General features: G+C 44.3%; 1 protein-coding gene across 2 annotated transcripts; it reads right to left on the bottom strand.

Moving 5' to 3' along the window:
• Positions 1–3728: 3728 nt before the first annotated feature.
• PTPN18 (protein tyrosine phosphatase non-receptor type 18) lies at positions 3729–23920 on the bottom strand. 2 transcript variants are annotated; one of them, XM_030840481.2, is made up of 15 exons: positions 23819–23920; positions 21581–21689; positions 21217–21293; positions 21042–21137; positions 20890–20928; positions 10984–11052; positions 10184–10246; positions 9820–9962; positions 9366–9432; positions 9211–9288; positions 9029–9118; positions 8677–8765; positions 7796–8004; positions 7283–7357; positions 3729–7057 (listed from the first exon to the last, which is right to left on the bottom strand). In XM_030840481.2, exons 1-15 carry the CDS (start codon positions 23909–23911, stop codon positions 6990–6992), a joined length of 1365 nt encoding a protein of 454 aa, XP_030696341.1. In that variant the 5' UTR covers positions 23912–23920; the 3' UTR covers positions 3729–6989. The 2 variants fall into 2 exon arrangements, with proteins under 2 accessions (XP_030696341.1, XP_060157504.1); XM_060301521.1 differs by lacking the exons at positions 20890–20928; positions 21042–21137; positions 21217–21293; positions 21581–21689 and having other exon boundaries at positions 23819–23911.
• Positions 23921–24539: the final 619 nt, after the last annotated feature.

The raw sequence follows: 24539 nt of genomic DNA, 5'->3' as shown, positions 1-24539 counted from the left end.
GAGATGAACAATACAATAACTGAAATGAAAAATACACTAAAAGGACTCAATAGCAGAATAACTGAGGCAGAAGAACGGATAAGTGACCTGGAAGACAGAATGGTGGACTTCACTACTGTGGAAAAGAATAAAGAAAAAAGAATGAAAAGAAATGAAGACAGACTAAGAGACCTCTGGGACAATATTAAACGCAACAACACTCGCATTATAGGGGTCCCAGAAGCAGAAGAGAGAGAGAAAGGACCCGAGAAAATATTTGAAGAGATTATAGTCGAAAACTTCCCTAACATGGGAAAGGAAATAGCCACTCAAGTCCAGGAAGCGCAGAGAGTCCCATACAGGACAAACCCAAGGAGAAACACACCAATACACATAATAATCAAACTGGCAAAAATTAAAGACAAAGAAAAATTATTGAAAGCAGCAAGGGAAAAATGACAAATGACATATGACAAATGACATAACCCATAAGGTTAAGAGCTGATTTCTCAGCAGAAACCCTACAAGCCAGAATGGAGTTGCATGACATATTTAAAGTGATGAAGGAGAAAAACCTGCAACCAAGATTACTCTACCCAGCAAGGATCTCATTCAGATTTGATGGAGAAATTAAAAGCTTTACAGACAAGCAAAAGCTAAGAGAATTCAGCACCACCAAACCAGCTCTACAACAAATGCTAAAGGAACTTCTCTGAGTGGAAAACACAAGAGAAGAAAAGGACCTACAAAAACAAACCTGAAACAATTAAGAAAATGGTAACAGGAACATACATATCAATAATTACCTTAAACATGAATGGATTAAATGCTCCAATCAAAAGACACAGGCTCACTGAATGGATACAAAAACAAGACCCATATATATGCTGTCTACAAGAGACCCACTTCAGACCTAGGGACACATACAGACTGAAAGTGAGGGGATGGAAAAAGATATTCCATGCAAATGGAAATCAAAAGAAAGCTGGAGTAGCAATACTCATAGCTGATAAAATACACTTTAAAATAATGTTACAAGAGACAAGGAAGGACACTACATAATGATCAAGGGATCAATCCAAGAAGAAGATATAACAATTACAAATATGTATGCACCCAACAGAGGAGCACCACAATACATAAGGCAACTGCTAACAGCTATAAAAGAGGAAATCGACAGTAACACAATAATAGTGGGGGACTTTAACACCTCACTTACACCAATGGACAGATCATCCAAAATGAAAATAAATAAGGAAACAGAAGCTTTAAATGACATAATAGACCAGATAGATTTAATTGATATTTATAGAACATTCCATCCAAAAACAGCAGATTACACTTTCTTCTCAAGTGCGCATGGAACATTCTGCAGGATAGATCACATCCTGGGTCACAAATCAAGCCTCAGTAAATTTAAGAAAATTGAAATCATATCAAGCATCTTTCCTGACCACAACGCTATGAGATTAGAAATGAATTACAGGGAAAAAAATGTAAGAAAGACAAACACATGGAAGCTAAACAATATGTTACTAAATAACCAAGAGATAACTGAAGAAATCAAAGAGGAAATCAAAAAATACCTAGAGACAAATGACAACGAAAACACGATGATCCAAAACCTATGGAATGCAGCAAAAGCAGAACTAAGAGGGAAGTTTATAGCAATACAATCGTACCTCATGAAACAACAAACATCTCAAATAAACAATCTAACCTTACACCTAAAGGAACTAGAGAAAGAAGAACAAACAAAACTCAAAGTTAGTAGAAGGAAAGAAATCATAAAGATCAGAGCAGAAATAAATGAAATAGAAACAAAGAAAACAATAGCAAAGATCAATAAAACTAAAAGCTGGTTCTTTGAGAAGATAAACAAAATTGATAAACCATTAGCCAGACTCATCAAGAAAAGGAGGGAGAGGACTCAAATCAATAAAATTAGAAATGAAAAAGGAGAAGTTACAACAGACACTGCAGAAATACAAAGCATCCTAAGAGACTACTACAAGCAACTCTATGCCAATGAAATGGACAACGTGGAAGAAATGGACAAATTCTTAGAAAGATATAACCTTCCAAGACTGAACCAGGAAGAAATAGAAAATATGCACAGACCAATCACAAGTAAAGAAATTGAAACTGTGATTAAAAATCTTCCAACAGGGCTTCCCTGGTGGCGCAGTGGTTGAGAGTCCGCCTGCCGATGCAGGGGACACGGGTTCATGCCCCAGTCCAGGAAGATCCCACATGCCGTGGAGTGGCTGGGCCCGTGAGCCATGGCCGCTGAGCCTGCGTGTCCGGAGCCTGTGCTCCACAACGGGAGAGGCCACAACAGTGAGAGGCCCGCGTACCGCAAAAAAAAAAAAAAAAAAACTAAAAATAGAATTACCATATGACCCAGCAATCCCACTACTGGGCATATACCCAGAGAAAACCATAATTCAAAAAGACACATGCACCCCAGTGGTCAGTGCAGCACTATTTACAATAGCCAGGTCGTGGAAGCAACCTAAGTGCCCATCGACAGACGAATGGATAAAGAAGATGTGGCACATATATACTATGGAATATTACTCAGCCATAAAAAGGAACAAAACTGGGTCATTTGTAGAGACATGGATGGATCTAGAGACTGTCATACAGAGTGAAGTAAGTCAGAAAGAGAAAAACAAATATCGTATATCAATGCATATATGTGGAACCTAGATAAATGGTACAAATGAACTGGTTTGCAGGGCAGAAACTGAGACACAGATGTAGAGAACAAATGTATGGGCACCAAGGGGGGAAAACGGCAGGGGTGTGTGTGTGTGTGTGTGTATGTGTGTGTGTGATGAACTGGGAGATTGGGATTGACATATATATACTAACATGTATAAAATAGATAACTAATAAGAACCTGCTGTCTAAAAAATAAATAAAATAAAATTCAAAAAATATATATTTATTTATTTTTTAGCTGCTTTGGGTTTTCATTGCTGTGCACAGGCTTTTTCTCTAGTTGCGGTGAGTGGGGTCTACTCTTCGTTCTGGTGCACGGGCTTCTCATTTTGGTGGCTTCTCTTGTTGCGGAGCACCAGCTCTAGATGCACAGGCTTCAGTAGTTATGGTGCGTGGGATCAGCAGTTGTGGCTCGCGGGCTCTAGAGCGCAGGCTCAGCAGTTGTGGTGCACGAGCTTAGTTGCTCCATGGCATGTGGGATCTTCCTGGACCAGGGATTGAACCCATGTCCCTTGCATTGGCAGGGGGATTCTTAACCACTGTGCCACCAGGTAAGTCCCTTTTTTTTCATTTTTCCATGTGATTTGGAGATTCGTCCACACCAGTGCATAGAGGAGTTCTTCCTTTTTTAAACAGCTGCATAAGATTCCATCACAGCATTTATTTAACCAGGATCCCAGGGAGAACATTTAAAATGTTTCCAGGACTTCTCTGGTGGCGCAGTGGTTAAGAATCCACCTGCCAATGCAGGGGACATGGGTTCGAGCCCTGGTCTGGGAAGATCCCATCTGCCAAGGAGCAACTAAGCTCGTGTGCCACAACTACTGAGCCCACATGCCACAACTACTAAGGCCCGCACGCCTAGAGCCTGAAAAGAAGCCACCGCAATGAGAAGCCTGCGCACCACAACGAAAAGTAGCCCCCACTCGCCGCAACTAGAGAAAGCTCGCACAGAAATAAAGACACAATGCATCCATTAATTAATTAATTAATTAATTGATTTAATTTAATGTTTCCAGTCTTCTGCTACTACAGTGAATAACATGGTGTAACATGGGTTAATATTTTACATTTAAATCTTTGATGCATTTGGAATTTATCTTGCTGTAAGGTATATGGCTCAAACTTCTTTTTTCCTAAATGACTACTTATCATCTCAATAACCTATGTTGAATAAAACATTTTTCTGCCCACTGATTTAAAATGCAACAGTAATCAAAGACTGGAGCCACTAGATTTTAAGCAGGAGAATGTATAATTAAATTTGCTTTCATTTATTTTTGTCTTGGGTAAAGGGTGCTTTATTGTTTTGTTTTTTGTGGTTTTTTTGTTTGTCTGGTTGGCTTTCAGGTTTTTTTTCTGGAATCTTAGTTCCCCCACCAGGGGTCAAACCTGTGCCCACTGCAGTGGAAGCATGGAGTCCTATCCTCTGGACAACCAGGGAAGTCCCATGTCTTAGTTAGAGCTTTTGATATAATTATTTCAACTATACGGAATTCTGTTTTATTCTGGGGATAAGCCCTGAAAAAATAAGAAATCTTCCTTTCTATGTCCATTGTAAAAATCCAGATTCACAGTCATATATGTGGCAACGCTATGATAAATATAACTTTATTGTCCCATTTTATAGACTGGAAAACTGAAGCAGTGAGAAATTAAGAAAGTTGCTCAATATCACACTAGTAAGTGACTGAGTCCAAGCTATTCACCATTATGATACAGACCTGCTTAAAGAAACATCAAATGATGGAAAGTTGCCTCTTCCTTCTACCATTAGCCCCCTCTACTCTGAGACACTACTGCTTTTCCCCTCTGGTCTCCGGAGTGCAATGACTTAATATTTCTGGCTTTCAGGTTGGTTTACACTCTCAATGACACCTCCAGCCTCCTCTGCTATCAGCAGCCCCGGGGCCTCCTTCCTGCCTCTTTCCATCAAGATCTGCTCCAACTTTCACCTGTTTCCCATTGAACTGGGGAATCTCTAGTTTCTCTGCAATTCCTGGTTTCTGCTGGTCGAACTGCTTCTTGTGCAGAGACTTTACATACTTGAAAAATTAAGTCACTGTCACCAAGCACTTTGTGGTCAGGGAAGGCAAGTTTCACCCTCCTTCTACCAACATTCAAAGGGCAAATGATTTGTCTCAGGACCTGTATTGAATGCAGGGCCCTGGAGCTAATTACGGCCAAACACTTATTGAGCAGATGGTAGGCTCTTTATATTCTCTTTCACTGAATTCTCACAGTAACTGTGTGAGGGATGTGGCCTGGCTGAGCAGGTGGAGGCCTTGGTGGTCCACGCTCGTCACAGACACAGGCCAGCTTTCCAACAGCCTGGAGAAGGCACTGTGTTGGGGAGGAATGACTGGGAGTCCTCCTAGATAAACCTGACATTGTCAGACAGACACTGCCAGAAGGAAGATCACGTCGGGAGGGAGGCTTACAGAGCAGGATCAGGATTTTGAAGCATCAAGTGTAAATTTACTCATCTTTTTGTCTACCTGGCGTTCCATCTCATTTGAAGGTTATATGGCTAGGTGGCCCAGTGTCTGTCTGTCCAGCTGGAGATCTGTGTGGCTGAGTATCTACCTGTCTAGATGGGGTCTGGCTGGCTGCTTTCTGGCTGGGGGTCTGCATGTCTGTCCAGTCATGGGTTTGTCTGAGGATCTTTTCAAGTTAGGAGTCAGTCTGTCCGGAGTTTATTTTTCCAGCTGAGTCTACTTGGAGGTTTACCAGTCTATCAGTATGAGGTCAGTCCACGTGACTGTGAGGCTAGAGGGCTGTCTTGCTGGCTGCAGATTTGTCTGCCAAGCTGGTGGTCTGTGTGCATCTGCTGTCCAGCTCAAGGGCTGGAGGCTTGTCTGGCTAGAAGCCTGTGTGAACAGCTAGGGGTCTGACTTGTTGGGGTCCAGTCATCTGTCCAGATGGGGGTCTACGCGTTCATCTGGTTTGGGGGTCTGTTCATCCAACTTGGGATCTAGTTGGCCAGTTGGCTTGGGGTCCATTTATTTCTCTGGCTGAGGATGGTGTGTCATTGTGGCTAGGAATCTATCTGTCCGACTAGGAGTCCACCCATCCAATGGGGTCCTATGTATCTGAGGGCTAGGAGCCCATCTGGCTAGCAGGGATTCCATCTACCTGAAGATTTGCAGTGTGTGTCCAACTGGCAGATGGTCTGGGTAGTGGAGGATCTGTCTGGCTCATGATGCTTTTTCTATATGAGGGTCCATCTGCCTATGTGACCAGTTGACTGCCTGAGTGTCCACCTGGGTGTCTTCCCAGCAGAAGATATATCAATTTCTCTGCCAAAATGGGGGGTCTGCCCACCTGTCTGCCTAGTTGGAAGTCTGGCTGGCTGGGTGGGGTGTCTGTGCAATCAAGGGTCCGTGTGGCTAGTATCTGCCTGGCTGGAGTCCAGTTGGCTAGTTGGGAGTCTGTGTGACCAGGTCTGTCAGGCTGTCTGCCCACATGGGAGTGGGTCTGTGTAGCTGGGAGGTCTGTCTAGCTGAGAGGACATCTGTGTCTATTCAGCTGGGTATCTCTTTACATCTGCCTGGGAGTCTGTCTAGCCAAGGGTTTATCTGGCTGATGTCCGTCTAGCTGCTTAGCTTGGGGGAAGTGGTCTGTCTTTTGGGTGGTCTGTTTTGCATGGAGTGGTCTGTTAGGCTGTCAGTGGGTCACTCTCTCTGGCTGGAGGTCCACCCATGGACTGTCCCTCTGAAGGTCTGGCTGTCTAAGGGAATTGCTATATGCCTGTCCAGGTTGGGATTCCATCTGTCTGCCTGCCCATCTGGGGATCTTTTCACCTGTCTGAAATCAGTCTGCTTGGCTGTTGTTATGCCTGGCTTCCATCTGTCTGAATGGTGGAGGTCAACGGGGGTCCATCCATCTCCCTGTGTTATAAGCTGAGTGTCTGAGTGAGGGAAGCTCAGATACTGAGATGAACCAGTCCTTCAAGTGGTGAAGGGGACAGTCTCCAGAAGCGTATCTGTCCATCCTTCCCTTCACAGCCGGGAGCCCTGCCCAGACTCTTGGGGTTGAATTTATTCTTGAATATGCTCAGTGTAACCTCACCAGCCATCGTCAACCAACTACCTCCCCAAGCCTCACGCCTTGAACGTTATGATCACTGAGGCAAAGCCCCCATATTTTCCACACTGAGAAACTTTTATTTTGATTCAGCCCAGCAACCCCATTCCCAGCACGTCACAGAGTAGAGCACGGCCCTCAGCAGTCCAGGAACCCACGTGGACCAGGCACCCAACAGGCAGGCAAGGGCGCTGCACTCACACGCGGGTCCACTCGGCAGGCGGGTCCCGGGGTCCTTTAGGCCTTCCAATGCGCAGGTTGAAGCCTGGAAAAGGAAGGGCACCGTAGGGATCACGGAGAAGCTGAGGTGCAGAGAGGTAGGCAACTCGTGGAAAGTCACCCCCAAGCCTCCAGGCCCTCACGGTTTGCTGCTGACACATCCACAGGACTCCGAGGGCGTGTGTTTTCCTAACACCATCTTAAAGCCCCAAATGCCTGGGATTCAGTTAAAACTGTAGAGAGTCCCAGCGACCCAGGCTGTCTGACTTACCTAGCCCACCAGTCTGAGCTCCATCTACCACGTCCTCGTAGGCGCCAGGCCCTGCTGGGCTTTGGTCAACAGGAACTGCGGGCAGAAAACCACCTAACAGATCGGCTCAGGCCGCCCCTCGAAGTTCCGGAGAGCCACTCGGAGGCAAATGCGCATCCTCCCAGGCCAGAGAAGGCAGGCTGGGGGCCGGGCGCCGGGGCCCAGCAGGAGGGTGCGTGGCCAGGGGCGTGACCAAATCGGAGACCTCCGCCCAGACTAGGTGGTCGGGCCAGAGACCGCGGTTTGGCCCGGGACGCTTCCGGGCGTGACCAGAGGACGGGCGGTTGTCCCAGAGGCGTGGCCGGGGAAGCCAGGACGTCAGCCTCCGGGGCGTGACCGGGCCGGACTCGGTGGAGGGGGGGTGGGGGTCCTCGTGGCCTCCAGACCCTCCAGACCGCAGCCACAGGGGGTCGGGAGACGGAGCAGGTCGGGGCCAGCCCTCCCCAGCCCCGCGCCCGGGCCGCGTCGACTTACCGCGGCCGGGCAGCGGCCCGCGCCCGTCCTCCGCGTGCGCCTGGGGCCGCCGGGCGCGCGGCGTCACCTGGCTGTAGAGGGGCGTCTCCTCCGCGCCGCGCGCCCGCGCGCCCGCCCCTGTCCCGGTGCCCGCGGGGGCCGCGCGCTTCTGCACCACAGCGTACGTGTCGGCCATGGCGAGGCCCGGGGGCCCGGGTACCGAGATGCTCCTGCGGGTGGGGAGGAAGTGAAGCGGCGGCGCCGAGGCTGGGGAGGGAGGGGGCAGCGCGCTCGGCGCGCAAACCACCGGCTTCCTTCCCGCCCGAGGCGGCGCGCAGTTACAGAGCGAGGAGGTGGAGGTGGTAGCGCCTCTGGGGAAAGGGGTCTCGTCTCTGTGTCCCTAGCGCCCAGCAGGTTGGGTGGATGAAGGAAGGAAGGGGCCAGCCTGGCAGGTGAATGGGGCAAGATATTGGTATTGAGGATTGGTCATTTCTGTGTAGTTGTCTGTTGAATAAATGAATGAGGAAGTGACATCTAAAGAGAAGCAAGGGAGAGTCTCAAAATGGAGGGCTGGTCTCAGGGACCAAGGGCTGAAGTCTCTGCTGCACCCGACATGAGGCCTTACAGTTGGGTGGCCTCAAAAAATATCTGCTGCATTACCGAGTGGAAAAGCGAGGAGAGAACTAACATCGGGAGCTAGCCTGAGGGGCAGAGGCAATGGATCTCTGGGATTAAAGAATCATCTTGTGGAGGGTTCCCAGAGGTCAGCTGCAAGAAAGGGCCAGTGAATATTTGGTGAACTGAACGGCAAGGAAGGGGCTGGTGTTTCAAGGGTGAGGAAAGGGCCAGCCTCCAAGGACGAGAAAGTGAAAATGGAAGACTGAGGGGAGGGAGCTGGGTACCTGAGGACCCCGCCGGATGGGCGGGCTGTGGCAGGAAGGGTGTGGGAAGTCCGGAGGGAGAAGGCATCATCGTAGAGTGGGGCACAATTCTGGGGAAAGGCAGGAGGGAAAGGCATGAGGCTTCGGAGGACGCTATCCAGGCTCCTAGTGGTGCGAGGTCACTGTGGGCTCTGTGGGGGAAGCTTAAGAGGGGACAGTGATAAGGGAGCAAGGAGGAGGACAAAGGTAGATATCATAGTGCGTCAGTCCCTGCTCCCGGAGGGAGTCCAAGGGCTGGATGCTGGCGCTGGTGGTGGCCATAGACCTCTGCTCTGGGTCCTGGTCTCTGAGGATTGGAAGGGGGCCTTGGTACCTCCTTGAGGTTCTGGTAGTGAGGGCTGGCATTTTGGAGCGCTGAGAGGAACATCTGAGCCACTGTGTGGTACAGGAACCTGTACTGCTCCTGAAGGGGTGGGGGAGGGAAGAGGGGTCATCGAGAAGGAAAGACCAGAACAGGAGGGATATGTCCTTGGAACGAGGAGACCCGTCTCCCACCTCTGTCTGTATGGCTGCAGGCCGCTGCCTCCGAATCTCGAGGACCACACTGAAGAGGCTGAAGTTAGGTGGGATCATCTAGGGCAGAGAGATGGGCACTTGAGCAGGACCTCATAGGCACAGGACCCACACTGCGCTGTATGCCCTCTTCATACCTGGGTCAGAAGCAGCTGTCTCACATAATCCAGGGTGCACAGGACACCTGTTCGCCCACAGCCCGCGCTGACAAGTGAGAATCAGAGTGAGCTTGGTCAGGGCCTGCCTGCAACCCCTTTTAAAGGGGGCATTTGGGGCTGGGGGTGAGGGCCTTAATGGAGTGTCCCCTGCAGCACTTTTTGATTCCCAGAATCCCAGATTATAATTTGAAAGGAAAACCTTTCTAATTGCTTATATTTGTTGAGCATCAACTGTGTACTTACTCCCTAGCAGTCTGTGCTCAATAAATACTAACCATTTCAGCTGCAACTTGAGCAAGTGTGGCCTCAGGTTTCTTGAAACAGGCACTCAGACTGTAAGACTGGCTCCAAGCCCTGCACTATCCTCCCTGTCCCCTCTCCACCACCATCCCCTCTGTCTCACCAGACCCCCATAAAGCCCATTTTCCTAAACCTGCAGTGGACACAGAGGGGGCTGGGGCCAGATCCCTGGAGGCGCCGGGCTTCCTCCACCATGGCGAGCACGTGGTCGGGATTGGTAGGGACCCCTCTGTCTGGCCAGGACATATACTGCAGCTGGTACACAGAGCGGGATTCCTGAAACATAGGAAATGAGGGGCAAAGAATAAAAAAAGAAAGAAATGCATTTATTGAGCCCCTGTTACATGTCAGCCCTAGTTCTCTACATCCTCCGTTTAAATGCAACAGATAATAACTGAAGAGATGGGTACTATTGTTAATGCACATTTTACAGATGAGAAAACAGAGACAGGAAACAGCTCTCCCTATGTAGGAGTCTCCTCCTCCCCTTTCAGTACCTTCTGGAAGGTGACCTGAAGAGTCCTGAGCGTAATGTCTGCATTCAGCCATGTCTCCCTTGTCTGTGGATATGGGGCATGTGAGAAGAGGGCAGAGAACAAAGATCACAGGTGCCAAAAGACATATTTACAAAAAACAAAGCATTTCTGATTAAAAATCAAATACAGGGAGTTCCCTGGTGGCCTAGTGGTTAGAATTCTGGGCTTTCACTGCCATGGCCTGGGTTCAATCCCTGGTCAGGGAACTGAGATCCTGCAAGCCATGCAGCATGGCCCCCCCCAAAAAAACAAAAGAAAAATCAAATACAAACAACATATTTTTAAAAATTAATTTAGCCCGAATATCTCCCATGGCTTTTGTGAAGGAAACATTTCACAAAGGGGAGAAAGAGGAACTATGATTAAATATCCAACAAGCTCATTTACAGTGAAACAAAGAAACGTCTTTTGTTCTAAAACAAGTTTCATTGTATTTATTCAATACCAATTGTATTTATGACTTATGAGAGATTTTCCTGAGTTCTTTTGAAAGGGTAAGGGAAATAAGAATTTTAAGAACCTAACCAGGCACATGAACATTTACAGAGATAACCATGATAGTAGTTAAAATGCAAAAACAGTATATAATGAGTTCTGACTATTTGCAATGCTAATACCAGAGCGCTCCCTGCAGTGTGAGTGGGACTGTGGGAAAACCGTTCAGGCCCAGCCCAAAAGCTTTCCACTCAGAATCATCTGTGAAATCTTCCACAACATCCGAGACTTCATAAAGTGCTGTTCCCACCTCTGCCCCAGCTCACCAGAGTGATGCAGAAAAGCCCAATCTGCAGTGGCTCCTGTTCTTGGGCCCAATAACGCTCACACTTTTTCTGCAAAAGGCACGGGGAAAAGGGCAGAGAGTGAAGAGGGGGAGTCTGCCTCAAAGTTCAGATCAACACGTGCACACCCCGCATGGGACAGCTCAGGTTGCTGGTGGAAGCACAGACAACTGAAACTTCAAAGGAGGCCAGGCAGCAGAACCTCATCAGAGTAAACACAGACAGACTCAATGGAGATGTGAGCTTCTGACTGTGCAGGAGGAAGACAGTCCAGAATATTCTACTTCTGTAAGCAACTGAAAACCTGGACAAAATATATGAGCCACTATTTTCAGACACTGGTCCACAGCCTTGCAGGACTGTGATCACTGAACAACGGGAAACACATGAGTCAAACCTTATGACCTCCCCAGCTTACTGCCAAGAGGCAGTAACCAGGCTGCAGAACCTGGAGAGTTTGATGAGCCCACTGAGTTGAGGAACCAGAGATCTTGGCTCGGGGAGGCCAAGGCAGAGGTCTTGAGAGAACAGCACTATGCAAACAAAAGCAAAGAACTCCAGAAGTCTGCATAGGGGTCCCCTTAAGTCTTTAGCTGAATAATGATCTGGGCACATATGACACGAAACCCCATGAAGCTAGGAAGGAATAACTTCCCTTGAAGGAATAATAGCTAGGGAACTATAAGATGAACATTTCCTAGGGCTCACAGTGGGACAGAAATAATTTACATTTCCTCCAGCCACAGTGGAGAGACCTGAGTGATTAGAAGGGGCATTCAATAGGGAACCTGAAGGATCAAACATTGAAAGTAGAAGAACTTAGTTCTAGAATAAAGGCTTCTCTAGACTCGCCCTACAAAAGCTTAGAAACAAACCTTAAAATGATCAAATATCTAAAAGTAACTTAACTGCCTTCCACAAAAAGTCCAACACTTTTTAAAGGAAGGTAAAAAATCCAAAATTTACTTTTGTAAAATTTAAAATATTGAGCATCCAATAAAAATTTACTAGACATACAAAGAAGCAAGAAAATATGACTTATACCCAGGAGAAAAAGCAGCAGAAAAAGACCCAATAGAGATGAGGAAACAAGCAGACAAAGACTTTGAAACAGCCTTTGTAAATATTATAAATATGTTCAAAAATGAAAAGGGAACCACAAAAGGGATGAAAGTGAAATAAAAGATATTAAAAAGACCTAAATGGAACTTCTAGAGAGGAAAAATAAAATATATGAAATAAAAAATTCACTGTCTAAGACCCATGAAAAGATGTTCAACATCAGTAATTATTAGAGAAATGCAAATCAAAACTACAATGAGGTACCGCCTCACACTGGTCAGAATGGCCATCATGAAAATGTCTACAAATAACAAATGCTGGAGAGGGTGTGGAGAAAAGAGAACCTCCCACATTGCTGGTGGGAATGTAAATTGATGCAGCCACTATGGAAAACAGTATGGAGGTTCCTCAAAAAACTAAAAATAGAGTTACCATATGATCCAGCAATCTCACTCCTGGGCATACATCCGGACAAAGCTACAATTTGAAGAGATACATGCACCCCTGTGTTCATAGCAGCACTACTCAAAATAGCTAAGACATGGAAACAACCTAAATGTCTATCGACAGATGAATGGGTAAAGAAGATGAGGTATATATATACAATATACTCAGCCATAAAAAAGAATGAAATAATGCCATTTGCAGCAACATGGATGGACCTAGAGATTATCATACTAAGGGAAGTAAGTCAGAAAGAGAAAGACAAATACCATAGGATATCACTAAATATCTAACATATGACACAAATAAATTTATCTACAAAACAGAAACAGACTCACAGAGATACAGAACAGACTTGTAGTTGCTGTGGGCAAGGGGGTGGGGAGGGATGGACTGGAAGTTTGGGATTAGCAAATGTAAACTATTATATATAGAATGGATAAACAACAAGGTCCTACTGTATAGCACAGGGAACTGTATTCAATATCCTGTGATAAACCATAATGGAAAAGAATATGAAAAAAAATTCACTCTCTAATAGCAGATTAGACACCAGAAGATCAGTGAACACAAAGGCATAGCAATAGAAACTATTCAAAATGAAAAAGAGAGAGAAAAACTGGGGAAAAAAACTAAGAGAGAGAATCAGATACCTGTGGAAATATATATCAAGTGGCCTAATGTATGTGTACCTGGAGTCCAGAAGGAGAGGAGAGGGGAGAATAGAAGCTATTTTTGAATAAACAATAGCTGGAAAATTTTCCAAATTTGATGAAACTATGAACCCACAGATCCAAGAAGGTCAATGAACCAGAGGGAGAATAATCATAAAGAAAGCCACACCAAGGTAGCTCATGATCAAATTGCTGAAAAACAATGATAAAGAAAAAAATCTTAAAAGCATCACACATAAAAAAGACACATTACATACTGAGGAATAAGGATGACAGCAGAATTTTGTTAGAAACTCTGCAAGCCAGAGATCAATGCTGTGACACCCTAAAAATGCTGAAATTAAAAAAACTTTCAGACAAAAGCTGAGAGACTTTGTCACAAGCAAAACTGCACTATGAGAAATATTATAGTAAGCTTTTCATACAAAAGGAACCAGGTGGAATACAGACCCACACAAAGGGATGAAAAGTAAAGAAAAAGGTAAATATGTAGCTAAATGTAAAAGGTATTTCTCATTTTTAACATCTTTAAAAGATAATCTAGTGAATTTTACCAAAAAAGGAGGAATTAATAGGAATCCTTCACAAACTTTTCCAAAAAATTGAAGGAACATTTGCCAACATATTTTATGAGACCAGTATTATTCTGCTACCAAAACCAGACAGATATCACAAGAAAAGAAAACTACTAAGCAGCGTCTCAAGAATATAGACAGAAGAATCCTCAACACAATATTAACAAAGGATTTTACACAGGATCAGGTGGGATTAATCCCGGGAACACATATATGAAAATCAATACATGAAGGTCAATCAATATCATATACCATAATAATAGAAAATGAAACAAAAACACATGATCAACTTAATAGATGCAGAAAAAAAATCTGAACAAAATCCAATACATTTTCATATAAAAATATGAAAGGAACTAGACATAGAAAGGAAATTCCCCATCTTGATTTAAAAAGCAAAACCAACAACAACAAAAAATATCTACCAAAACCTACAGCTAACCTAATACTTAATGGTGAAAGACTGAATGTTTTGTGCTTAAGATCAGGAACAAGACAAGAATGTTTGCACTTTTTTGTACTGGAAGTTGTAGACAGTGCAATTAGGAAAAAAGAAATGAAGGAAGGAAAGGAGGGAAGGTAGGAGGGAGGAAGCAAGAGAGAGAAAAAAGAAAAGGAAAGGAAAGAAAAGAAAAAAAAAAAGATAGGGAGAGAAGGAAGAAGAAAGAAAGGAAGGGAGGTTACCCAGATTGGAAAGGAAGAAGCAAAAGTATGTCAACTTGCAGATAGCATGATATTATATATAGAAAACCCTAAAGAATGCGCGCGCGCGCGCGCACACACACACACACACACACACACACTATTAGAACTAATAAGCGAGTTCGGCAAGGTTGCAGGATACAAAGTCAATATAGAAAAATCAACTGTATTTTCATATTTAAAAAACTATTATTTGCAATACCTCCCACCCACCCCCAGAATTGATAGATTCAATGAAATCCTTATCAGAATCCTAGAAGGCTTTTTGAAGATATGGGCAAGCTGATCTTAACATTAATATATAAACAATATGTTAACATTAATAAATGTGTTATGGATTCCCAAGACTGCCCTCAGGTTTGAAGACTCAATAGGAGGGCTCACAGGACTCAGCATAGAGTTGTACTTGTGGCTACAATTTATCGCAATGAAAGGTTACAGGATAAAACAGCAAAGGGAGAAGGCGCACAGGGTGAAGTCTGCAGGAAACAGGGTGCCAGCTTCCAAGGTTCTTCTCCCAGTGGAGTCACATAGAATGTGCTTAATTCCTCCAGAATGAGTTGTGACCACACATGTGAAATGTCCACAGGGACATTTAGGAATTCAGTGCCCAGGGTTTTTACTGGGGGACTCTATGTGGTAGGTAGGCACCTCTGACTAGCATGTGACAAAACTTCAGACTCCCAGAGGGAAAGCAGATGTTCACATAAACCTACTGTCACATAGACACGTTGTTTGTATAAACAGTTTAGGCATGGTGAGCCACTCTTATTAGAAATCCAATTTCCAGTCAAGAGCCAACCTTGCAGGAAGTTCTTTTTAAGCATAATCATTTATGCCTGATATGTTAACTCTTTTCTGCATGGCAAGTGACCCAGAATAGCCAAAACAATCTTGCAAAAAGAAGAACAAATTTGGAGGACTCACACTTCCTGATTTCAAAACTTACCACAAACCTACAATACCGAGTAGTACTGGCACAAAGATAGACATGTCGATCAATGGAATAGAATTGAGAGTCCAGAAATAAACCTTTACGTGTACACTCAATTGATTTTCAACAAAGTACCAAGACCATTCAATGGGGAAAGCACAGTCTTTTTAACAAATGGTGCTAGGACAACTGGGTATCTATAAACAAAAGAATGAATTTGGACCGCTGTCTTACACCATATACAAAAATTAACTCAAAATGAATCAGAGACCTAAATATAAGAGAGAAAACTATAAAACACTTAGAAGAAAACATAGGAGTAAATCTTTTTGACCTTTCGTTAGACAATGACTTGTTAGATACAACATCAAAAGCACATCAAAACAATAGATTGGAAGTCTTCAAAATTAAAAATTGTTTGTGCTTCAAAGGACACTATAAAGAAAATGAAAAGACACACCCACACAATGGAAAAAAATATTTCTAAATCATATACTGATAAGGGACTTGTATTCAGAAGAATTCTTACAACCCAATAATAAAAAGACAAATAACCCAATTAAAAAATGGGCAAAGGACCGAAACAAATTTTCTCCAAAGAAGACATACAAATGGAAAAATAAGCACATGAAAAGATGTTTGGTAAATGTAAACCACAAATCCACCTCATTAGGCAAATGCAAACCAAAACTGCAATGAGATACCACTTCCCATCCATTAGGATGGCTAATAAAAACAAAAGTGAAAACAGAAAATAACATGTCTTGGTGAGTGTTTGGAAAAATGGAACACTTGTGCATTGCTGGTGAGAATATAAGGTGGTCCAGCCACTGTGGAAAGCAACAACAACAAAATTAAACACAGAATTGCCATATGATCCAGTAATTAATTCTACTACCCAAAAGAATTGAAAACAAGGACTCAAAACAGATACTTATGTACTAATGTTCATAGCAGCACTATCACAGTAACCAAAGGGTAGAAACAACCCAAATGTCCATCAATAGGTGAATGGATAAACAAAATGTGGTACATACATACAATGAAATGTTATTCAGCCTTAAAAAGAATGAAATTCTGATACACTCTACAACATGGATGAACCTTGAAAACCTGATAAATGAAATAAGTCAGACACAAAAGAACAAGTATTGTATGACTCCACTGATATGAGGTACCTAGAAGAGGCAAATTAATAGAGACAGAAAGTAGAATAAAGGCTACCAACAGCTGCAGGAAGGGGAAATGGGAAGAAACTGTTAAATGGATACAGAGTTTCTGTCTGGGATGATGAACAAGTTCTGTAATTGGACAGTGGTAACGGTTTGCAACACTGTGAGTGTACTTAATGTTCCCAAATTGTACACTTGAGATCATTAAAATGGCAAAATTTATGTTATGTATAGTTTACCACAACTGAAAAAAAAAAAGACCCAATGAGTACAACTTCACATCAAACAGGATAGCAAAAATGAAAAAGACAGACAATAACAAGTGTTGGTAAGAATGTGGAGAAATTGGAACCTTCATACATTGCTGGTTGAAATGTAAAATGATATAGCCACTGTGGAAAACAGTTTGGTAGTTCCTCAAAATGTTAAAAATAGAGTTTACCATATGACCCAGCAATTCCACTTCTAGGTATATATCCAAGAGAAATGAAAACATACTTCTACACAAAAACTTTCACATGAATGTTTATAGCAGCAATATACATAATCACCAAAAAGTGGAAACAGCTCAAATTCTATGAAGTGATTAATGGATATATAAAATGTGGTAGATCCATTCAATGGAGTGTTATTCAGCAATAAGAATGGGTGAAGTATTGATACATGCTACAATATACATTAGCCTTAAAACACAACCTTAGTGAAAGAAGCCAGTCATGAAAGACAACATATCATATGATTCCAGTTATAGGAAAAGTCCAGAGTGGGCAAATCTACAGAGACTAAAAATAGATTAGTAGTTGCCTAGGGTGGAGTTTGGTAGGAAATGCAGCATGACTGCTAATAGATACAAGGCTTCTTTATGGGGTGATGAAAAGGTTCTGAAATTCATTGTGGTGATGACTGTATAACTCAGGAATATATTAACAACAATTGAATTGCACACTTTAGATGGATGAATTGTATCTCAATAAAGTTGTTTTTTTTAAAGATAATCTGTAGGAAAAATAATAGCAGTGTGTTGTGTAGTATATTTTAAATTTGGGATCAAACCTAGGGCAACAATAGCTTGAAGCATGGAAAGAGAAAATTGAAATATGCTATTGTAAAGTTCTCACATTTTACATGAAATGATATAATATTATTTGAATATAGACTGTGATAAGTACACATTCCACTAAGAACACAAGCACATAATACAAAGAGGTATAACTAATAAGTGAATAATGACTGTGAAACAGAGTCATAAAAATTCGCAGTAAAAAAGAAGACAGAAAATAAGAAAGGAACAAAGAACTGATGGAACAAATAGAAAACAAATAGCAAAATCATAGATTTAGACACATTATTGGCACATTAAAGACTAAATACTCCAATTAAAGGCAGAGATTGTCAGACTGGATAAAAAAGTAAGTACCCACAATGTGCCAGCTATAACAAACACAGTTTAAAAATAAAAATGGGGAATTCCCTGGAAGTCCAGTGGTTAGGACTCTGCACTTCCATTGCAGGGGGCATGGGTTCAATCCCTGCTCAGGGAAATAAGAGGCTGCAAGCCCCGTGGTGCAGCCAAAAAAATAAATAAAATAAATAAAAATGAACACAGATAAAAAGTAAAAGAATTAAAATAGAGATATCATGCACACTCTAATCTAAAGAAGTTTAAATGGCTATATTAATATCAAAGTACACTTTAGAGAAAGGGATATTACCCTTTTCCTTTTAGAGATAAAAGGGACATTACATATTGAAAACAGGATTGATTCATCAGGAAGACATAATCCTAACTGTATAAGGACTCAATTATAGAGTTGTAAAATATCTGAAGCAAAAACTGACAGAACTGAAAGGAGAAGTAGATAAATCTAAAATCAGAGTTAGAGATTTCAACACTCCTCTTTCAGCAAATAATAGGACAAGTAGATGAAAAAAAGTAAGAATAGAGACTTCCCTGGTAGTCCAGTGGTTATGACTCTGCCCTTCCACTGCAGGGGGCACCCTTCCAGTGCAGTGGGCACAGGTTCGGTCCCTGGTCAGGGGAACTATGATCCCACATGCCACATGGCCAAAAAGAAAAAAAAAAAGGTAAGAATAATAAGATTTGAATAATACTATTGAGAAACTTGTCCTAATTCACAGTTATAGAACAGCTGGAAGTTTCAACACTCCTCTCTTGGCAATTGATGGAACATTTAGAGAAAAGAAATCAGTAAGGATATAGAAGATACAGTAAAGATATAGAAGATATTAAAGTGTCTTTCAAAAAGACACAATCAATTTGACCTAACTGATATTTATAGAACACTCCACTCAACAAAGCAGAATACACATTCTTTTCAAGTGCACACAAAACATGTACCAAGATAGATCACATTCATGGCCACAAAACAAGTTTCAGTACATTTGAATCATATAAAGTTGTTCTTTGACCACAATGGAACTGAAAATTAATAACAGGAAGATATATGGAAAAGCCCCCAAATATTTGGAATTTAAGCACAGCCATGGTCAAATACCATTGGTCAAAGAAGAAATCACAAGGGAAAGTAGAAAATATTTTGAGCTAACTGAAAAAAAAGACACTACATACCAGTTTGTGAGATGTAGCTAGAGCACTGCATAGAAAAAAATGAATGATATTAAATACTTATATGTGGGGACTTCCCTGGTGGTCCAGTGGTTAAGAATCCATTTTGCAATGCAGGGGATGCCGGTTTGATCCCTGGTCGGGGAACTAAAATCCCACATACCACAGGGCAACTAAGCCCACGTGCTGCAACTAGAGAGCCCATGTACTGCAACTAGAGAGCCCATGTGCCACAACTACAGCCCACGCACTTTGGAGCCCGTGAGCCACAGCTACAGAGCCCACATGCTCCAGAGCCCGCATGCCGCAACTAGTGAGCCTGCGCACCACAACTAGAGAGAAGCTTGCGCACCGCAACTAAGAGCCCACACACCGCAACAAAAAGATCCCCAATGCCGCAACTAAGACCCCATGCAGCCAAAAAGTAAATAAATATTTTTTAAAATACTTATATGTGAAAAAAATCGCAAAGTCTATTATCTAAGCTTAAGGAACTAGAAAAAAAAAAGAGCAAGTTAAACCTAAACCAGAAGGAAGGAAATGATAAAAGGAAGAAATTAATGAAATAAACATTAAAAAAAGAGAGAAAATGAATAAAACTCAAAGCTGCTTCTTTGAAAAAATAATAAAATTGATAAGCCTCTAGCCCAGAGATTGGCTAACTTTCTATAAATGGCCAGATAATAATAGTTTAGACTTTGTGAGCCATACAATGTACTTAACTTGCAACTACTGAACTTGGCCATTGTAGCATGAAAGCAGGTATACACACTATGTAAACAAATGAGTGTGGCTATGTTCTTATACATTTTTATTTACAAAAACAGGTAGCAGGACAGATTTAGTACAACAACTAAAGTTTTCTTGTCTTTATTCTTGCCAGACCAATGTAGGAGAGAGAGACAGACAGATGACCAACTATCAAAATTAGGAATGAAGAAGGTACATCACTACAGATTGTACAGACTCCATGATCAGCCAGCCATCCCGGGGCAGTACTTACCCCACCCCCAGCCCTGTCCATGGAGCACGCCAGGATGCAGAAACCATGTGCCTTCAATGTTGACATACATTCTTTGAGTAACTAATTTATGCTAATGGGCAAAACAAAGATCCCTGCCCTCATGGAACTTTTCTTCTTATCAGGAAGACAGAATAAACAATATACATAACACATTTGTAGATTATCTTGTATGTTAGAAGTTGGTAAGAACTGTGAAGAAAAAAATGAAAGTAGGACAAGGGAAGGAGAGTGAGAGTGCTTGGAGTTCCAAATGGGTGAGATCCAGGAAGATCTCATTGAGGAAGTAGCATTTGAGCCAAGACCTGAAGGTGGTGATGGAGCAGGCCAAGGGGAAAATGTCCCAGGCAGTGGGAACAAAGCATAGGACCCGAGGCAGAACAAAGGCCAGGGTGGTTGGAGTGGAGTGAATAAAGGGGAGAAAGGTGGAAAGAGAGATCAGAGCTGTACTGGGGAAGCCACAGTTATAGGGCCTTATGGTCTATGGTATGGAATGGGGCGGGAAGATCAGCAGGAGAGGGGTTGAGCCCCATGAATAAAAGGTAAAAGATCAACAAAAAAATTAAAGATAGTAATAGTGGGCTTAGCAGAGGTACAGTGAGGGTCACACCAAGAACTGGGCCATTGAGTCATGGCATCAGGGAAGAGGAGCTAGCAAGATTTCTCCTGTCTCCTCTCTGCACAAGGATATGCATTCTAGGGGCTGAGGACACCTACCTGCCCATTTTCAATCTCCTGACAGGCCATCAGGATCACCTAGACAAGAGGGGTAAGGGGAAAGGGAGGAGATTTGGTTTAGAGGGTGTGGTTATCAGGGCCAAGGGAGGACCCAGAATGTTGGACATACCTCACACCCCCCCAAAGCTGACCTTGACCCCAAACTCCCAGATCAGGCGCCAGAAGTCTAGCAAGGTGTGAGGCAGGGGTCCTTGCGTGGCGATGTAGGCCTGGCTTCCATCTGTGCCCTGGTAACGGCTAAGTTCACTATGGAGATCCCGCTGTCCCCTCCACCACCTCTGCCCCTTCCCTAACGCCCAGCCTGACCCTGATGAAGTTGCCATTGATGTAGTCTCCATGTCCCTCTTCCTGGAGCAGGGAAAGGATCACTCGTGTCTTATCGTCTGCCAGCAGGAGAGGTGAGAAACGTGGAGTTTGTGGGTGACAGGGGCCTTGACGGCCTCCCAGATGAAAGCCAGCAGGGGACAGCATACCTAGCAGGGATCCCATCGAGGTGCACTCGCAGACTGCTGGAGAGAAATGCAGCCACAGCAAGGCCCTGGGAGGGAGAGTTCTGGGGGCCCAGTGGTGGCACGGGGATCCGGGCTAACACCTGCACTGCCTCGGGGTGTGGGCATGCAAAGCAGCACCGACTCCCTCCAGAAGGTCCCCACTCCCACCCCCAACTTACATGGCAGCACATCTTTGTAGCGGTTCTTCCTCACATTTTCTGGTCGACTGCCGGCCTCAGTGGAACACACGCTGTCTGTCTTCCAGGAGGCTGAGCGGGCCCGGATGTCCTGGTGGGAGGACAGAAAGAAGACCCGGGAGAGGGAGGAGAGAGCAAGAGAGGAGCCAGGTTAGGGTCCTGGGACACTGAGACTCTCACAGGGATACACAGCACGTGGCCTGTGAGAGGTGAGTGCAGTGCCCAGATAGCACAGGGCCTGCTAATTATGATTCCATAATAGTAGCGACTCAGAGTGCCTTCTCTGTGCCAGGCTCTGTGTGAGGGCATTGAACCACCTGCAAGGTCCCTCCAAAGTGGGTACTATTATTGACGTCCCCATCATGCCGGTGAGAAAGCTGAGGCACCACATGTTTGAGTGACTTGCTGAAAGTCCCACCCAGGAAGTGGCACAGTGAGTGAGTGAGTATTGAACTCAGACCTCTGAGCATCTACCCCCTGTACACTCAATGTGTATTTACATTGTATTGTGAACAATAATTGTAATATATTATGCATTTAAAATAACAAACATGGTGATACACAATATATAAGACAATATACAATGCATATGAATTATAATGAATAACACTACTTATGTAACTAGATACTATAGGTGCTTTACTACTGTTCCATTATTATAATTAGTGAATAGCATTACCATCATCAAGTATTCATAATCATGATGATAATAAGTAACACCTACCAAGCCCCCTGATGAGTGCAAGCCACCATTCTAAGTGTTCTTATGCCCATCAAGTCATTTACATCCTCGTGGACACACTAGTGTAGTGGGTACCACTATTAATATTTTTACTATATAGATGAGGAAACCAAGGCCTAGAGAGGCCCAAAGACTCCTGTGAGTACAGGAGGCTGCCTGCAGGAGGGTGGCCTCCAGCAGCTGTCACTGCTTACTGTCCCAGACTGGACCCAGACCCGGATGGACATGATGTCATGTACTACCTGGATATTATGTTTACATTTATTATGTACATTTTCATATTGAATAAATTATATATTTTGCATTTATTATGCATTTCTTATATATGATTTTTATATTTGTGTAAATTTAGATTTATCTTAAACTTCTTTTATCTATTTATTACATATTTTATTACTTAGGAACTTCAATAACTGCTTATTTGATAAATTATAATTCTATGTTGTATTTATGTGTATTCTACTGTTTTAAGAAGTTAACTAATGTTATTGTGTAAATTATAGTTTACAATCATATTTATACATATTCACTATATATTTTCTATTTATTAATAAAATTATTTCATAAATGTTATCTATTTTTATTATACTCAACGATATATAGTCATTTATTAGATACATACATATATTTACCAAACTTATTTCTAAATTTGAGATGTCACCATATATTGTATTTGCATAGCACGTTTCCATGTTATTATATTTAAAATACCTCAGTACATGTAGATGCGATGCCTACTACGCTGCTGCGTTAGCATTCTTTACATACAGCTTGCACTACCCCATTGTAAAGTTTAGAATATTTATAACTAGTGACAAAGGCGCCTACAAAGTGAGAGCTCAAGATGTGCTAAGCGCTTTTTACCCACACCGGTTGTTTTAATCCTCAGGCCAGTTGAGTCATCAATGTCCGCATTTCACCCAAGGAGAAACTGAGGCCAGAGGGACCGGATAAAGCGCCACAGGCCACAGTGCCTATTAGAGCCGGCGTCCACACACTCGCCGCAGCGGGGCCTCTTGGTTCCTCTTTCCCCAGCCCCTTCCTCCCCAGGACCACGGGAGTGACTGCCTGGTCGCCTGGAGCGGCCGGGCGTCGCGTGTCCAGCGCAGGTGAGCGCCTGCCCTGCTCAGCAACCGGACGATTCTGGGAGCGCGGCAAGGGCGCAGGGACCCGAGGGCGTGTGCGGCCCCGCCCGACCCGGCCGTGGACATAGCCCTCTGGGACCTACTGGCAGAGGGTGAAGACAGACAGGGAGAGAGGGCGACAGAGAGAGGTGCTGGGGAGAGAAAAACAGAGAGATCTCGAGGCGAGGAGATGCCCCTGGAGGCCGACAGAGAGACAGAGAGACAGAGAGAGACAGAGAGAGAGACAGAGAGAGAGAGGCAAAGCGCAGCAGGGCGCACAGGAGAACAGACGTCTGGACCATCCTGGGCAAGGAGCCGAAGCGCGGCGCGCTGCCGGCCAACTCGGCCACTCACGCTGAACTCGTAGGCGAGGACCGCCCCCTCCCGGACTCCCCGTGCCTCCAGTTGCTCCAAGAAGCTCCTCGCCGCGTCCAAGCTGCAGCTCATGGCGCTGCCGGCTAGCGATACCCAGTCCACCTGTGGCGCTCCGCGCTCCCACCTAGTGTAGACTCCGTGGGAGGCTGCCGAGGCCCCGCCTCAGATCTCGCCAGCCAATGGAAGTGCGCAGCGGCGGACAGGGCGCTCCCCTCGGCCAATGACACTCAGAGCCCGCCCCAGCCTCGCCTACAGGCTCCCGGACCGGGGCGGCTGCCTGAGCGCTTGGTTCACCCGGGGTGGGCCAGGGACGTGGATCCTGCTCTGGCTCTTCCCTTTTTTATGGCCTCCGCGTGAGCTGGCTGAGTCCGCACGGTCCCATGGCCACTTCCTCTCTCTTGGACCCGGGGTCCGCGCCCGGGCAGGGCGGATGGCTGCATGCCCTCGCCCGGCCTCCCCGGCTCTGTCTTCTGGGAGCTAGGCTGTGTCCGGATCCGAGCCGGGGTGGCGTGGCAGCTGTGAGTAAAGACGGTCGCCGAGACCGAGCTGCAACTCCTGCCTGGGGGACCCCGGGTGGGGACCATCCCGCGCTTTGCGCTTCGGCGGGGTCCGAGGGAGGTCGGGGGAGGTAGCCGCGGGGGAAAATGACACCCGGGCACCTGGGCTGTGAGAAAGACTGAATCCGTGTATTTCCTGAGGC

This window comes from Globicephala melas, chromosome 7, assembly GCF_963455315.2.
Source record: "Globicephala melas chromosome 7, mGloMel1.2, whole genome shotgun sequence".
Lineage (NCBI taxonomy): Eukaryota > Metazoa > Chordata > Mammalia > Artiodactyla > Delphinidae > Globicephala > Globicephala melas.
Note: the sequence above shows the minus strand (reverse complement) of the source record. Positions and strands in the feature narration are given on the sequence as shown.

What these genes read in the sequence shown, in the direction of transcription:
- PTPN18 (XM_030840481.2), bottom strand. Translation starts at nt 23,911, where the DNA reads ATGAGCTGCAGCTTGGACGCGGCGAGGAGCTTCTTGGAGCAACTGGAG. An exon ending in TCCTCGCCTACGAGTTCAGC is followed by an intron (nt 21,690 to 23,818) that starts GTGAGTGGCCGA and finishes TCCTCCCACCAG; the next exon opens with GACATCCGGGCCCGCTCAGC. An exon ending in CCCCTCTGTGTCCACTGCAG is followed by an intron (nt 9,433 to 9,819) that starts GTTTAGGAAAAT and finishes CTCACTTGTCAG; the next exon opens with CGCGGGCTGTGGGCGAACAG.